An 18,793-nucleotide genomic window follows, 5' to 3' on the forward strand; every position below is an offset into this window, starting at 1 on the left:
GTATATAATTTACGTAGAGATAATGCCTACGTATGAGAAGTTATGCTAATGCCTACGCAATAGCAACACGAACGTAGTACACGGTTAATCTTGTCCCGTGTAACTATAGAACAACTCCATACAAATTTATTCATGTACACGAACGTAATGGCTTTCCTTTCGCACATTCACTCTGACGCTTCGGAGTGGTAAGGCGATCGATGATCGCGACGCATTGAACCCTGCTGAGAGCACGGTAATCGCGTATGCGATTCCACGGAACACGAGGAGCTCGTATTGGATACAGATAGACGCAATAATGGCGCCTGCTGGGAATGTCTTTATCAAGCCTGTAGCGACTTTCTTCTGAGAGATCGATTTTGTCCTCTCATCGTCCTTATTTCGATCATCAATATTTCATAATAAGATGGAAGAATAAAAGCCGTTCTAGAGCCATCTCTTCTACGCGTCACTACTGCATCAACTTGTATTCGATGGCTCGGCATCGATACGCTAAATCGCTCGCAGGGGCGTGCAAGATTGATGCCAGCAAAAAGCCGATGACCGCGACAAATCCGCCCCAATTCGAAAGGACATATCCTTACAACGACGACGATTCGGTCCGGGAACTTAGGAACTTTCACGTAAGAGCAGCGAACTAAGCTCACACAGTATCAGCCATCATAGCCTTCTTCGTCATTGTGGCATTTATAGGATCGGATATCAATGACCGAAAGTCGGCTATTGCTCAATGTTGTCGAACAACATTAGCGCTTCCAAACTTTCTATTTTAAACCTTCGTCTCGACGTCCGACCGATTTTGATGACATATGATCGATACTTCCGCAACGCAATGATTTATACGAAATTTAACTTCCATTAAGAGCACATTATTGCTTTCTTTTACACTGGTAATGATATATGTTTGTGTTTACGAAGTTTATTTGGATTTCCAATTTCGGAAATGTTTATCGAGCGATTAATTAATTTGTTTGCTTATTTTATATAATTCAACCATCATTTCGTTTAATTACAATTCCTAAATTGTAATATAAGATATCGCGCTAACGTCACGAAATTTCATGTGTTTCGCTGCATGCAAAACAACGACCCACTTGTGTTTGTAAAACATCGAGATTCTCAATTTTAATGAAATTTAACTGATAAACCACAAGTTAAAATAATTAAATTATATTATTAACGAATGTTATTTGATCGTTAAATAATTTACAAACTCTGCTGATAAATTCAAATGAGAAAATATCAGCTTGTAAAGCTTTATGACTCACCTAATTTGACTTCAACAGTTTATGGAATGGAGAAAAATGATATTTTACGATTCTAAAACTGCGAGATTTTTAAAACAATATTTTTCATAAAATTGATAAAGTAAACGTTACAATCATTATGTCGTAATCCCGTTTTACGAAAAGTTTATTGAAACATAAAATCAGTAAATTTTTCATAGAAATAGTTGAAATTTTATTTATATGAAATAAAATGAAAATAAAATAATAAAAAATGTGATGTCTGTTACATTAATGAGAGATAGTTAATTCATTAATTTATTATTTATTTTAATATATTACAATATGTTAACAGTAATTAGTAATCAAATGATAATAAACAAATTGAAGGATTTATGATGCTGAAGAAAATCATTTCATTCTCATTTTGTTATTATTGTACATATAATTTTATTAATTATTGGAGAATTCTGTGCAAATATTTTTAGTAGATAATTAGGAAATTTTATTTATATTTTTGGAATTTTGTGACAATTTATAAGAGCTAGTTCTCTTATAAATTGTTATATATTTTAACCATAGTGGGAAGAATGCGATATGTTTATAACAGTTTATTGTGAATATAAATGGTAATAAAAAAGTTAGCACGTTTATTTCCAAACGCAACATTCCCAAGAGAGCGATTATCTTCGAAGCTTCGAGATGATAAAAAAGTGATTTTCTGTGAAATCTCAAATGCCGCGAACGAAGCAGTCGCGAATCGGCTAGATGAAATCACTCAGAAATCCCGCCGGTTGGGTGATCCGCAAATTCACTTACGACGTCGTTGCTTTTAATTCAATTATTTATGACGAATTCGACGAGCTGGCCGGTCCGCTCGATCCTGGCGCACGGCGTAACTGCTTTATCGCGTTAGCAGTCAAACCAGGAAAGATTGATGGCGACGAAAAGTCGAACACCGCGAAGTAATTTTGATAGAGCGACCGGCGCTCTCTGCGAAGCCGCGCACCGCGCTATTAGTATCGTCTGAGAGGATTTTTTTCCCTGTCCATGATCAATGCGCATAACAGTGACATTGGGAATGCACGAAAGCAAAAGGTGTCAAGTTAAACACGAAGAAAATTGCTTATCAACATCTTGTTGATTTTTTATTGGAGGGAAAAGCGCTCTCTCTCTCTCTCTTGCGCGCGCGCCCGCTTACTCACTCACTCGCTTTCTTGCGGCAGCGGTATCGATTCGAGCAGCATCGCTAGAGAGCGATATTAATGAATTACCCTTCGAAATTCCGATAATTAACGCGGCGTACTTTATTGGATCGGGAAAGCCACTTCGTGCCGAGATAAAACTTGAATTGGGAAGAAGACTAAATTAATTCACTGAGATGTGTATGAAGAAGTATTTTGATATTGACCAAAGAATGGTTAATTCGATTAAAATGATTATTATTTAATTTCTTTGCGCGCAGTTACTTTAGTTGATCAATCTTTAAATAAACGATCAGATTTGCAGTTGCATAAAGCTAATGTACTATTCAATTCAGATTTTTAAATTGTATTTCCAAAGATGGATACGAATGGGTATGATATCTCTATGAAAGATTCTATATAAATACGATAATACACGTTGTTTATTTTGAAAAATGAAGAAATAAATATGAAATATGTGCAGATATTGAAATCTTTTTGTTGGAAAGATTTTAAATAAACAATGTTATATTTATATTTGCATCATTAGAATATATGCGAAATATTCTATTTATAGAAGATTAATTTCCTGGATTTTCATCTTAAGGTCTGTTGGAATCGCAAATATAATTCCTTACATATTCCCACTGTAATTTTCTCGAAGCGCACCAATGAGAATACATATAAGAGAAGGATGAAATATGTGGTTTTGTAAACTAGCGTAATTAGTATGAAATGTGGTTTAACATCGTACGCAGGTGCGGGGAGCAGGAAACCCAGCGGGATATCTGACTTGGCGTCTTTGAGGGACAAGGGTCCTTTGTCTTGACTTGACGATCGTCGCGGTTGAATTGAAGCCATGGATTTGGTCGTCGTAATGGTCCACTTCCGCCTTCAGACATTAATTTCAATCCCTCGCTTGTGTGCGCGTCGTTCGATAACCACAATGAGAGAGGGATCTTGTGAAAGATTAATGTCTCAATGATATCTCTCAATCCTACCGGACAATCAATAATTTCGCGAAGGTTCTTTTTGTTAATAGTCGCGGCATAATATGTACATACAAGTTTCACGCTGCTTTATGATTTTTTTTTTATAACGTTATTTAACGACGCATATGTGCGCTTTCAGTGGCATAATAATATTTCACGATTAACCCCTGAACCATCAACCATCAACGTTGCATATGCAGTCGATATATCACGGGATTAAAAATAACATCCTGGATGTCGATGCTTTCATAAAGTCGACCGCTGGCCGTTCCTTAAATCATGTGACATGACTTTAAAGGACGCGGAAGTCACTTATCTTCCTAACCAGCAAAAGCGAATGAATGAAAATATGTGTATGATGATTTATGACGGACTGCATGAGAAAATGATAGCGGTTATTAAAACAGCAGCTGATACCGAAGTATAATCTAATAATTACTAAGAGTGGCATCTAAATGTACAAAGAGAGTGTGTATTGGAATCGCAGATTTCAATAAATCATCTATTCGAATTTAGAATTACGGAGATGTTGCGAAATTGAGAGATTCTACGATGCGGAAGAAGGAAGGACACTCTCGCAGGTATCCAGGACATTTCCCTTCCTATCTGTACAAAATGCGAACTGGCGTCGATTCCGAGGTATACTGATTTGTAGTCCCTTCGGGGAAACATTTCTCATTACAATTGTATGCGGAAAGCAGCGTGGACGCGATCATTTATTGCGCCGAAACTGCACGTTCCGACCTCAGAATTTCCGACGATGGACTCGTGCCGACCACTCATCTTGGCAACGAGCAGGCGGTAACTGCCGGGAGTCGGCCGACAGATTTGGGTTATCCGACAGGTCGGTCCATTGTCCCCTAGTTGTAGTAGGCTAAGCAAACCCGTCGCCCGCCGCACACGGGCTAATCCGCCGTTCATTTTATTGAACTGTTTATGATGTCTTGAAGGGCGCACATTGGACGGAAATTGCCAAAAGACAAACGATTATTTCAAAGTTTTTGTAATTGAATATATTACATTTTTTTATATAATTCTTAATCGTTACATAACAGACTCGCAAATCATTATTCCGCGAGCATAAATAGAAATAAAATTAAGATTTTATATTTAGATTTTAATAATTTAAATATTTAAAATAATATCCTACTAGAGGGCAGTATTTATAATCCAATTTTATATTTATTATAGATAAGTTTAAAAACGACTGAATCTTAAAAGATTACTTAAGATCAGATTTAAGATAATCAGATTTAATATAAGATCTAAATAGTAAGAATATTTCCCTCCTTTAATTTTTCTCAAATTGCCCGTAAGAAAATTACATCGCGTTTCATCAAAATAAATTTAATCCTCTCTCCTTCTCTCGCAATTTAACTCCCAAAGTGTATCGGAAGGTGTGTGGATCGATATTATGCGACAGGTCCATTGTCGTAGCATGCGATAGCGTAGCTGCGACGTTTCGCCCGCGGCGCGTTAATCCGCTTAGGCACGTTAATTTCGTTTGGTTGTTTATTAACTAGGTGAGCGAGAGAGAGAGAGAGAGAGGGGGGGAGGGAGAGGAAGAGAGAACGTGAGAATCGTGAGATGCACAGAAGCCGCCGCGCGTTGTGTGTTGAGGGACTGTGCGCGCGTTCGCATTTAGTAACTCCATTAACGCGTTAGCAATCGGTGGCGGGACCGGCACGGGTTATCGCCGGATCGCGCGCTCGTATAACCGAGCGATCTCGCGTGTCCCGAGATAGCGCCAGCAATCACGCTTCGTTCCATTCGAGCGGTGATACGAAACGAGCCGGCACGCAACGCGGAGACTCTCCACGTTATCGCTCCACTCTCCATAACGCGTGTATTTTCTTTTTCGGTTTCTTTACCCAATTTTTTTCCTCGCCATTGACGGTCTCGCGCGATCACTCCGATAACCGAAACGATTTCGTCGCGCGACCGAGCTTCCGGTCGTTCCCACTCCATCTGATATCACGTTGCATATACGCGATCTTTCCGATCACGCGCACACCAAAAGATTCCGCGCGATGCCATAATCCGAATAACGCGGCACTATAATCTTAAAGGGATTATTTCTTTTCTGTAAACTCTGCAGAGAGAAAGGGATGATGTATTTTTTATTACCAAGATCCAAAGCGCTTTACAATGGTGCATAAAAGTCGGCAATATAAAGTGTATGTAAAAAAAATTATAGATATGGCATTTAAGCTTTTACGTGAAATAATCGAAAGATTGAAAATCTTATATCGTTTATGTTATGAATATCTAACCATTCCAGAAAACAAATAATCTTTATCTTGTTTTGTGGTATTTGAGTATTACTTCTATTTTTTTTTAAATCTTGCAATAAAATAAATAGAAGGTTTTTTTATACTCAACAACTTGTTATCAATTTTTTACTAACAATTTTTTACTGACAGTTTCTTATTTTATGTATGTCGAATATTGTTTAGGTATTGCAAACATTCTTGTGCAATAAATACGAACATATTTTTAGATTGATAAAATTTCGTACTATATAGATTTATTGAAATATATAATATAGATGAATCTAATCGTTTCATCTGCTTCGTTAATACAAGCCAAAATGCTATAGCATTCACATTGCACTTCATCAAACTATAGATGTAATATCTATTGTGTAATATCTATTGCGTATACGAGACTCAACATGATATATAACTTTATTATTGTCTGTCTAACTACAAATTAATTTGGCCCGCAAATATTTTGACCGAAATCAAAACGTAGATATAGTATTATGATAAAGTAGCGTGATGTTCGAAAATAATATTTGCGGCTACCCGCGGAACTTCAGACGGCAAATACCGCAACCATAATGTTTCATGATGTTCGAGTAGCGTGAAACAGAAACTGTGAAAAGCCAGACAGGATATACCTGACTTAACCCTTTAGCGAGATAACCAAGCACTGGCTGTGGTCAGTCATTCATGGAGGTTACATGAACCTAATGTTACTCATTGTACCCATCACCAATCTGCTTCCGGAATATGTTCTCTTTCTCTCTTCGTTGAATAAATTACACATTATGAAGCAAATTAATGATTGAGAACATATTCAGTTTTATTAATTTTGCTCTTAAGCAATAAATTGATAATGAAATATCTAATACTTATATCTTTATATTTTTATTAGATAATAGAATTACTAGATAATAGATATCTTCTAAAATTATTACGTAGCATTGGATTAACGTGTTGAATCTCGTAACAGATAAATGATGGAAAACAGTAAAGAACAAAGTAAGATACATCTTTGAAAAGTTTTCGTGTGTATCACGCGATATACAGAAGCCAACATGTTTTCGCCCGTTTGTCTGGTACTTTTTCAAACACGTCTTCAAGTATCGCACGAATATACACTGACGTACCCGCAACATAGCGACATACTTCTTTCAATTGGTGCACCGATGGTCCACTGCACGTAAAAGGATGAGAGAAACGGTGACCTACATACATCATACAGACTGCTGCACTCTACACGGCAATAGAATCGACCTCGCCGGTTGTTCTGTCGAAATTTCGACGACGTAAACTTTCCACGTCGGGTATGCCTTTCGTCCGGAGCTCTCATCGAGTCTCAAGAGTCGTCGGAACAAACTCTTCTCCCTGAATCACTATTGGACGAGATCGTTTTGACCAGAAAAAAAAACAAGATTCCTTTTCAGTATACGGCTCCACGTTTAATCTTGTAAAGCGTATTTGCAAAGCCATCAAAAGGAATCCTTAAATACAGGCGACAGATATACGCAAATCCAGAAAAATAACCGTCATAGAGGTATAACAGAAGTACATGCTTCACTCAAGAATCTAAAGTTCAATGAAATGGTCCTCTCTTACCACAATCAAAATAAAAATTCCAATGCATATCTAAGGAAAAATTATGCCAAGCTGACAATTATCATGTTAGATCATTGCTTCATCCTTCTATGTTTTTCGTGATTATTTCTTCAAAAAGGTACTCTATAAGTTCAACTTTTTTACAGATCACAGAAGAAGAAAAGCAAATCTAATAATAATTAGTTTACCAAGAAATTTCACATCAATCTAAAGTTTGAAACCGATCGAAGTGGTTTCCTCAAGTGGTTTAATGCTTTCGGACGAAGCGATCTCTTCCGAATGCTTGGAAACATTGAAGCACTTGATTGTAGCGCAGAGCTGGCAATCATGCTGCGGTGAAGTTTCGCCACTTGAAATTTCCGAGCATCTTGTCCAGCTTGCCAGCGCTCGTGAAAAGTCTGCAAATTAATATTATTACGTAAACATAATGCTGTACCAGAAATTAACATATTTACATCGATGTAAACGCGACTTTGCAATTTCTCTTGTTATTTAACTTACTTAAAATAGAAAGAAGCACATATATATATATATAAATATATATTTCCAAGATGAATCGTATATATTATGCTAAATGTTAGCACAGTTGGCAAACAATTGGGTCAACACATTTCTCTCTATTTGCATAAAATGGCAAGTACTGTAAAAACTTAATATTATTGCTACAAAATATTTAATGTGCCGTTTCAAATCTGATTTTACATATATTTGATGAAATTTTTTAAATATTTGTTGAAATATTTTATACTCTTTGAAGTAATACTGTTGAATCTAATTAAAGAAATTATTTATTCTTATATCGCGGTCGAAATTAAGAATTGAAAAGTGTTAGTTCATACAATTTCAAATTTCAATAAATTCACAATGTGAATTAAAAAAGGTATTTAATCGCACGATGAATTAAGAAAAAAAAAGACAATAATTAATTTAATTAAATTAAAATCCAAAAGTTTTCCTCTACATATTTATCGATTTGCTCGTCATCGAAATAAAAGCGTGGAAATTTATTTCATTGCACGTAATCTGATATCGCGCGGCATTTATATGCTTCATACGTGGCAGTGGCAATTCGATAGAAATGCCGTGATTGGCCGCGAGGTTTAAACCTTATGTTTTATGCATTCTCTTTCTACAATGATCTTAAAGCATCAACAGAGAGGAAGGAAGCGGGCAGCCCCGTCTGAGGAGAATGCGGGCAGGTCTGCCGCATTTTCCCGGAGGTCGGGATCGTATTTCCGGCTCTCACAATTTTACTATTTATGCAATATCGTGCTCGGTCCCACCGGGTCGCAAGATAGGTCGTATAGCGTTTGAGCAGGGGCGAAGTTACTAAGTACCGCTAAAACCAGTTCTCCACAGACTCCGTTTCGCAAACTCTCTCGTTTGATAAACAATGGCGATTGTAATTGCGAGAAACACGAAAATGGCTTGCGGGACATATAAACGATTTTTTTTTCTTCATTCTCTTTTCATATTTATATCTGCAAAATTGTGCATTTTATGAAAATAATTATTATTTTAATATTTATATCTCCAAAAAAGTGACAAGACCAGAGAGACAGACCGGTTTATTATTTCTTTCCATTTGTGTATTCTTTATGTTTTGCGTAGAAAGAATGTTAACAATTTTGCACGCTGAGGATTTAACAATAAAAGTTTTCTGATGAGATTTTTTTACATTAAAATATCAGTGTAGTTGGAGTAAAAGAATAACTTGTTATCTAAAAAAGATAAATTTCTATCTTTGTTTGACGCCATATTAAAAACAAGATGCAGCAAGAGTGTCTAATTCGTTGCAGTCAGATTATAATTAAATTTCGTGAAATGTTTACGTGCACGTGATTGCATTTACGTAATAGTCTAACGTTCAATTAAAATAGGTTTTGTGATCAAATTATTGTACATGTGTAGAGGTAATATAACAAAACATTTTACTTCAAAAATTTTCGCAGTTATATAAAGTTAAACACGTTTCCATTTTACGTGGTATAATATAACGGTCGTTCATCTTTTTCGCTTTATTTACACAAAACGCCAATGTATCAAACAGGATTATTTTAACACGACATATTCATGACTGTACCGAATCTCTTTCCTGTTTCACGCAATATACAGATTGATATTATTTACATAAGAGTGACGTATGACTTTTTTACATCTATAGAAATAATAATTTTGCATGCTCATGAGCCATTAAAAACGCCTGACGTATTATTTTCAGTTTTAATCCAATCGGTTATGTTAATTCAATTTATATGAACGCAAATATACGTGCTGGTAGCTCTATGTCTTTCATATTCTGTTATGAATATGTCTGGCAAATTAAATAGATTATTTATTTTAACATTTTAACATTTTAATTTGCTAAATTAAAGTATTCCCCGTATTAAGACAAAATTCATTTACATGAGAGATGTAAAACTTCTCATATTTTTTATTATTAGATTTTATTTATTTTTTATTTCTTGTTGCAAATGGTCTTTTGAATATTCGTTAATATTATCACTGACCATCAATTAATATTTATGTTTTAGATATCGTGGATCCGGCGACGTGACTTTCACGTTTTAACAAGCTCCATGTTCACATATACGAACGACGAGCGATTTCAAGTACTGCATCCCGAGGGCTCGGACGATTGGACCCTTCAAATAAAATACGTCCAAGAAAGAGACAATGGGACGTACGAGTGTCAGGTAACGTAACCCACTTTAGTAACAAACTTGTTACGAGTTAATTAATTCAATGTAGTTTAACAAATGTTTTTTTCAATTTTTGGTACATGTATATATCACCGCGTGATGTATCATTTTCAGTTTCTCATCGCTTTACCACTTTATTATCCGATTTTTCTCTTTTTTCTATCTTTTGAGGAATGAAACTATCTAATCGCTCGGTTCGCATTTACGCTGATTATCGGTGCGCCATTTTTTGCAGTTTATCATTATTAATAATATGCTGTGTTGGTCCCGCGATTGAGACGCATCTCCCTAATATAACATGCAAATGACTATCTTTGAATATCAAATCGGATGTATATTTCAATAACACGCTACATGAAAATACAAATGCATATCATCGAGTGATATATGCCGGGTAGTGCAGCGGGAGTAATAAATCCTTCTATTAATAATTCCAAACGTCGCTAATTATGCACACCGCAACATATGCGTCATCAAATTTGGCATTGAGCGTCGATGTACACGCGATATCTAATATTATAAAACATTTATTACAAAACATTATCCTCTTTTTATGTAACTCTTTTTTTTTATTTGCCAGTATTTAATATTAGTAAAATTTAATTATAGTAATTAAAGGTGAGAAGAGATGTCCGCGAATTGTAAAATTTCGTTAATATACGAGCTATAAATTAACTATCTGACTTATAAATTGAAAATATATCAGACCAGAGAGAAGTTTCACGGAGATGCCATAAAAATCATTTTAACGTGGATAGAAAATGATTCCGATGTCCGGTTAATAGCTCCGTAGTTAGAGAACTATAATCCGAAGCTAGAGAACTTTTTTCGTCGCGTCGCTAAGAATCGTAATTAAGTATGATGTCGGGGACACTGACACGTAAATCCGTATGAACGTGAACAGCGCGGATAAGCCGTTCTTGCTGCATATTCATACATTTTTCCGGCTAATGGAACGGCAAACACAAGCCCGCGGCAAGTACGTGCGAGCGCGAAAGAAATCGGACAGCGTGAATAACGAGACACGATGCCCGCTTACGTTCGCCGTCGAGTAAACTCTCTGAAAACCTAACTGCAGACTCTGACTTTCCGAAGTTTCTTCGAGTGAAGGCTCAAGTTCGGGTTAGCAAAAGGGGGTCTCTTATGTTAATTTCGGGGTGCAAATATAGTGTAGCCGCGAAACTTTTTCCGATGAACTTAGAGACCATCCGTTTCCACATTGATCGCTTTCCCTATATCTCGCTTCGAGGAGCACCTTCGGCTCATTGTCATAGCCAACGAGTTTTATGGGATTTTAATCATCGGCAAATAGAGTCGAGACAGAACAATATGCTTTGAGCTTTTTTTTTCCCTTCGAAAATGTGCAATAGCAGCTAAAAGAGTTGCGAAATAAAATAGAATAAAATATCTGTAATAATAGATACAGGTATTGTGTTTAATACATTGGAAGAAATGATACATAAAATGATTAATGATAAAATCTATTTATTACGAAATAACGAATACGTTATAATTAAACGATATACAATAATGGAAATTAATAAATATTCAATGTACAATGTAATATTAAAAGCCGATTAAATCATTGAAATTTAGATTGTGCCTTTGGACAATAATATAACAATTATAACGAAACTAATGATTGTTGGACAATAGATCGGCACTGGTTACACTTACAATTCGTTCATAATGAATTAATCAAAATATCAAATAATTTAAATCATTATCTATGGCACTTTCACTTTCATTCAAAAGTACTTTGTGAATTATTTAAAAAAATTTTTATGCCGCAGCCATGTATTCCGAAATAACCCCAAACAGACAATTTTACATTAAAATCTATTTTAAATTATGACGCGTGACTCGAATGATATAGCAATTTTAGCGATTAATCGGACGCGAGAAGAAGTGATCTTGAAAATAAATGATTGACCGTGTTTACCGACTATTGGTGAATGGTGCATCGCGGCGTTCTAATCTATTTGACCGCAGAAAAAGTGAAGAGGCGAATGCGGTTATATAGCCGCAATGTAACTCTCAACGCCTCATTATGCAGCGAGGTCATTAAGCGTGGAGGATCACTCTATTACAAAGTCGATTACGTGTATTAGGTGTCTTCCCGACCAACGTGTATATTGTAGCGCTCGAGATGAGTATCGACTGTGCGCAATACCTGAACTACAGTCCGTCATTGCGGCTTCTAATTAAAAGTCATGGAGGGATACGATTAAACGTCCATAGTGATCGCTTGTCCCGCAATGACAAACCGCACCGTCGGATAACGGATTATCCGTTAATCTTAGCGTGCAACAACGTTCCAAACAATGTATCAGCTATGCCATGCCCTGAATTACAGAGCTCCTCGATTTCTCAATACCGCGTAATCGGATTTGTTGTTAAAAAAAATTATTATTTAAAGCAACGTAAAAACTTATTATCGATAATCCTGCATTATAGATCAGATTGCCATAATGTTTAAAATTTATGCGAGTATTCGGAATTTAAATTATGCAGGAATAAAATAAAATCGTGTGTGTGTGTGTGTGTGTGTGTGTGCGTGATGCGAGAAATGCAAATTATACCAGATTAAGATAATTGCTTTTTGAAGTTCGTGCTTGAATATGAAGTTTATCGCGGTTACAGAACTTTGATAGTTTGGCTGCTGGCAATCATGCCCTTAGTGGAACGTGCACTTTTGGAACAGATCCTTTTGATTCATTACGGACATGATCGACACGAGTGACCATAGCACCCCATTATTTAAAAAAGTTAGAGTATACAGTATAATTAAGCAGGTACTAATATTTATTGCTAATTTATTATTCTAGTCCTGAATTTATTGCTCCTATCCATTCGCAGGAAATTAATATCAAAAGTGAGGATGCTGCCTTCGTGTTACGCTAGCACCCTCACTCCTGAAAAACACGTATATAGCAAAATATTCGGATATATCGATTTTTTGTTTACAGTATTTTATAGGTATTTTTCAGGAATGGGAGTGCTAGCATAACGTGAAGGCAACACCCCCACTTTTGATATTTATTTCTTGCAAATTGTACCGAACATTTTTTTAATGGTGGAGGTTCTCAGGGATATCATGATTGAATATTGCTACTTTTCCCATTCTTATAAATTTTGTTTCCTTTTGATAATAATCATCCTCGAATAATTTTTCCTGCAAGATCGGATAAATTAAGATGACGCTACGCGCAAAGAAAGCATCACAGATAGGAAAGTCTCTCACAAGTTGTCCTATGTTTACTATTGCCGCAGCAAACATTTTAGCGTGAAAAAGCAGCAAGCGTAGCTATCGCAAACGACAGATATAGTCGTGACACTCGTGACCGTTTTATTGCGAGCGTCGTGGCGATTAAGTGTAATTGAAGATGGAACGATGGAACGCTTTAGAAGTAATCGAAACCTCGCTACAACAGCGTCTGAAACGGTGAAAAATGAAAGAACGGATAATGTACGTCTCTCTTATATATATATATATATATATATATATATATATATGTGTGCGTGCGTGCGTGCGTGCGTGCGTGCGTGCGTGCGTGCGTGCGTGCGTGCGTGCGTGCGTGCGTGCGTGCGTGCGTGCGTGCGTGCGTGCGTGCGTGCGTGCGTGCGTGCGTGCGTGCGTGCGTGCGTGGAAGGGGGGGAATGTACGAATTATCTTCATGAAAAGCTTTTTGAAATAAAAACCGCAATTAGGTGATTTTAATTAATGATTTTAACATTGGTCTAAGAGGAAAAGAGGTTATTTTCCTATGAATAACACGAGTTTGCGAAAAATCTTTTGCCAAAAATGTCTAAACAATATATATCGATGGAAAGAGGAAACTGTGAGGAAGCTTATAGTTGAAGGTGAGCACGATCCACCGTACAGTTTTTTTTCAATTAATAATTAAAGTTGAAAACTAGTCAAGCGACGCGTTAACACACACTTTATTTAATCTATTTCAGGCAAAATATTATTCTAAACAACGTAAAAATTATTTACTAAATAATCTCTTTACGTCGTTACGAAGCTTTGCGATGCGTTATTCTATTTTTTTATAATCATAAAAATAAAAAAATTATAAACATTGTTTTGACTTCGGCCTTTCATCATCGAACTACCTTTATCTTTTTCATTGACAAATTGTTCAACATAAAAAATCTAATATAAATTATGTTTTATCTCATTTGGAAAATAAGACCAGATGTGGAAATATAATTAAAATTTTATTACATATTACGTATGTACACATAATAATTATGCACGTAAAATGCAACACATAAATATTTTAATTTTACTCATTTTTTATCCGTAATTTATGTTGCTATATTATTCCTATGTAATGGATCTGATATTATAATATTTAAAATGTAATTAAAGCGCGCGTCCCCTTAAATTAAGAAAAAACTAAAATCTTTGTATAATTAGACACGCCGAGATATTTTAACGTTGAATCAACAGCAGTTTTATGTTTAATAATTGAGTATGAGTAGAGCTATATTTTGCATATCGCTAGATAGAGCTGTTGGAAAATGCGAGACTTGTGCAACGCTCCAAACGTCTCCATTGTAATTACATGAACCATGCAAGCCGAATGTAGCGGCGGTATTAAATGCCAGATTTAATTACACGTCTGGCCCTCTACGACAACTACAAAAAGAAATTAATTAAGGCAAACCTTGAGTTGTTACGTAGTACGTAAGTCAAGGTACTTAACTTTTTACGCGTCTTCGAAGGAGTAATGGAAAACTCGTTTCGCGCTTATCGCAAGCTCCGTCGTAGCCGCAGCTGGCTACGGCTGGGATTGGTTGTACACTTACACAGAAAGTGGGTCGCTTGTGAGACACACAGCACGAGAAGTCCCTTCGGCGCTGAAGATAAGTACTTTCTCACCTTGGCTCGTGTCGAAGCACACGCAGTCGCGATCGTGGGGCTCGATCGTTAAGCTTTTGGATCAAGTTTCTGCCCGCGCTGCGAAAAGCTGGGCTAAACCGAGATTCTGATGATATTCCTTGATGGAGGTCAAATTTGGCAGTTAATCTCGGGCGAAGCCCAGGGATTTATGTCCGACGATGACGATACGGCGCCGCGCGATATCTTACTTTGATCGGGATTAAAATACGAGCGCTCGCGCGACGTTTCATTAATCCACAAAACTACATCGATCGTTAATTACGTAATAATTTTGGATATCTCGTAAGCTCTTTCCATGAACATTGATTAGACCTCTTTTTACTTTAATTATTATTTATACGAGCCACTTCAGAATACCTACATCATTATTGCAATATTAAAGAATAATGCAATCAACTTGAAATAATAGTCTCGAAATATTCATCTACATTAATAATAAAATCTATAAATTAAATATAAGTAGTGAAAATTCCGTAAGAGTACATTTTTCTGAAAGATAATATTATTAAGCACAAAAGATCCAGCCCGACCATGTAAGGCTTATTTCTATCTACTTGTGTTATCCACATATCGGTCACTTATTGTAATTGCAGTAATTACCTATATACTTTATAATGTACTATTTCGAAGTCAGATCAGGCTTTTCAATCTCCGGCTATCTACGCATCCTTATTTTTACGTCAATTTCAACATGCGCTAATGCAAAGTCATCATAATCGTGACTTATAACGGTGGAAATCTCTCGGGGGGGGGGCGGAGGGGCAAAAGTAGCTCAGCAGGATCGTTAATCTCTAAAAGAGGCTCATTATTAAGCTTTCAATACAATTTGTCACAGTTCGTTTGATGAGACTTATTGTATCCAATATCTATATCTGTATAAGAACTAATCCATTAGTTTCACCTCCGGTCCGACGACGGTGAGTCTAGCGCATGATGGTTCTTGTGCTAAACGAAAATTAACGCTTCGACTAACGTGTCGAGTTTAATTGAGCTCGAACCACTGTTGCATATTTTCGTAGCCAGAACTTTCGGCGCGCACGGACAACACACGTGTGGGCATACGTATGCGGACCGCTTTACAATACGAAGAGTATATAGCTGCGGGGCTCTCTTGTGTTCAAGCGAGCGAGTGCACGCATAATTTGACTAATAAAGTAGGAGCGGAACATAAAGAAGCTCTACGTATATTCAAAAAGGGTTGAAAGGAAAGAAATGACGGGTATTTCGCGAAAATGAGACGTAAACTGATTATTTGTAACTCAAGTTTCACTATCCAATTCGCACACAAAATAATGATTCTACAATTTCTTGAAGCATTGCTAATTGTCATGCGTTTCTTTATTGCATTTTCTGATATTTCAATATTTTTTTTTAATTGTTAACTACTGGGATCTACGGAATTTTTAGGAATTTTTACGAATTACATATTTAAATTGCATATAAATTGCATGACTTTATTCGTCACGTAACTTTAAATGAATTTTGTCTTAACAGAATTTCAAATCGACAGTTAGAAACAACTACCTACGAAAACAAAGCTGAATATTTAAAAGATGTGACGATCCAAATGCAATTAAGGATATTAAAAACACAACACCGTCAATCGACGTGATATTTAACAAGGTTCGAATACTGATCTCTATGTCAATAGAAGTGAGCAATCAAACCGAGCACGCTTATAAATTCCGTCCATATGCGAATATTGCAAAAGAATAATCGAAATGCATGCGTTTCGGTGGATGGATAGGTTAAAAAAGCATGATAGCAAAAAATTTAAAAATTGAATGTTGTCTCTTTCCCTTTTTTTCCTTTCTCCCTTTACCGTTTTTTTTTTTTTTTTTCGAGAAAAATGGTTTGCTCCATTTGTTTCACAATTTATAGACAAAAAAGCATTGTCGAATTCTGACTTGTAAAACAATTTATCGAGTTACATAACTCATTTTTATGAATAAATCATTAGTCGCAAAATCTCAATTTGTTTACACGTAACATATCAATATGTCAATTTTTTTTATTTTTAATACGCATCAAGCCAATATGTCAATTTCCTCTTACGTTTGTAAAATCCCTATCTCTTAATTATTTGAATAGTTTTAATTTAGAAGTTTTTAATAATAAATAAACTTAATGATATCTAACGCGAAACTTATCTTCCATAAGAGTTTATTTCCGCATATTTCCAGTATTTAAATATTTTAAATACATTGAAAAAATATCGCAATGGGTTAGAGACACATTCTAATACATAATTAGTTCAAGCTTTCTTACAATTAGACGGCAATCCTTTATAAAACAACTTTCCGTATCATTTTATACGACGACACTCAATCAAACATGAATACCGCGTCCGCAGCTGGCGTTACTTATTTACGGCAAAGCGACACTAACCCGCGACCAGTTGTAAAATTGGGGCGTTCACGTTTTGCAGATCCCATCAGCATTTGAGGCGTGTAACAGAGAGCGGCGGACGAAATAAATCTATATATCTCTATGACGTGTAACAGTCGGTGGACCGTGTTGTCGACGAGAGGCAGAAAAAAAAAAGAATTCCAACCTGATCGAACTTCCGATCGCGAGAGGGTTTCCGAGATGACCGTCAAAGCACGACGCCAATTTTTACAGTCCGCCGAGATAGAGAATTTTCGTGCACCCCCTACGCGTCAGCTGGAGCACAAATAACGTAACTACGTGCAGTATGTTACGCGAGTCGCGATTCCGCCGGAATCGGAACGGGCGTTTCGAAATTCGTGTACGACGGGACGGGAAGTCAGCTGGGATTGCTGGGAAATATGGTACGTCGGATAGAAATTAACGGATGGGTATCATCTGCTCGCAAACATGATTCGTCGTCTATTACGTTGACGAGATTGATACGAGACGACATGGAAAATTTCGCGAATTTTATTTTCTGATATCTTCAATATTGTAAGCGATGTTTGTCAAATGTAAAACTAATAACTCTGTAAAAAAAAAAAAAAAAAAAAAAGAAATGCACAAGAACGAGAATAATCGTTCCTCGTAGTTTTTTGAACGCTGAATACCTATACGATTCTGTTTATTAAATTGCTTTATCACGTCACAATCTTGTCACAATACGTCACATATCGTAGTTATAATATGCCAGAATGCAATAAAATAACCCATTTTTGCAATTTTAATTGCAAACTCAAAATTGTGCCGTGATAGAGCAATTTGGTAAACGGGATTCTATTCGGGAAGCGTCCAAAAACTATAGGAAATTGATTATGCTTGTTCTTGTGCTCGAAAAAAAAATTTTTTTTATTGAATATAGTGTGATAATAGATACAAGATGATTAAGATTTTATTCGGACTGATGACAATAGTATGAGACATCTTAAAATGAACTCTTTTATTAACAAGTTAAGCTCAGTTCTTCTACAAGTATATTATAAATCATAAATGAAAATAATTATATAAAACTAAGACGTATGAATCGGCCTAACTGGCAATAATTTATCATCGTGACGACTCGACCATTGTGAAGTAATATTCACCCTGGCTGAAGTAATATTTTTCGCAATAAATTTAATAATTTAATTTAATTTAATTTATTTTTAAAAATGAGATGCTTATATATATAAGTATCGAAGATTATTAACGTCTTGACGATTAATCGGACCAAAGCCAATGGTCGAATCGTCACGATGATAAATTATTGCCAGTTAGGCCGATTCTCATACGTCTTACTTTTATTATTTTGTACTAGCGAACTCCAATTGCATTGAAAATAATTACGCTAAAAATACTGTCAAAAATGCTTCGTACAATCGGATTATATTTGTAACAAATATATCCGCCAAAAATATAAGAGGAAGTAAATAAAATAAAAATTCGGCTAACTTGACTTTCAGTCTCCTTTCAATTGAACAATAATTTCAGTTCATAAACTTCAT

At 35.9% G+C, this 18,793-nt stretch overlaps 1 protein-coding gene across 6 annotated transcripts in view; it reads left to right on the top strand.

Moving 5' to 3' along the window:
* Dpr12 (defective proboscis extension response 12) overlaps window positions 1–18,793 on the top strand; it is a 252,612-nt gene that overhangs the window by 156,468 nt on the left and 77,351 nt on the right. For all 6 annotated transcript variants that reach the window (XM_077401490.1, XM_077401483.1, XM_077401477.1 and 3 more), the window contains one exon: window positions 9,800–9,961. In XM_077401490.1, the coding sequence (XP_077257616.1) occupies window positions 9,800–9,961 (162 nt within the window). The remainder of the gene's footprint in view (window positions 1–9,799; window positions 9,962–18,793) is intronic.

This window comes from Temnothorax americanus, unplaced genomic scaffold (assembly GCF_048541705.1).
Source record: "Temnothorax americanus isolate GAGA-0224 unplaced genomic scaffold, ASM4854170v1 Scaffold1, whole genome shotgun sequence".
Taxonomy (NCBI): domain Eukaryota; kingdom Metazoa; phylum Arthropoda; class Insecta; order Hymenoptera; family Formicidae; genus Temnothorax; species Temnothorax americanus.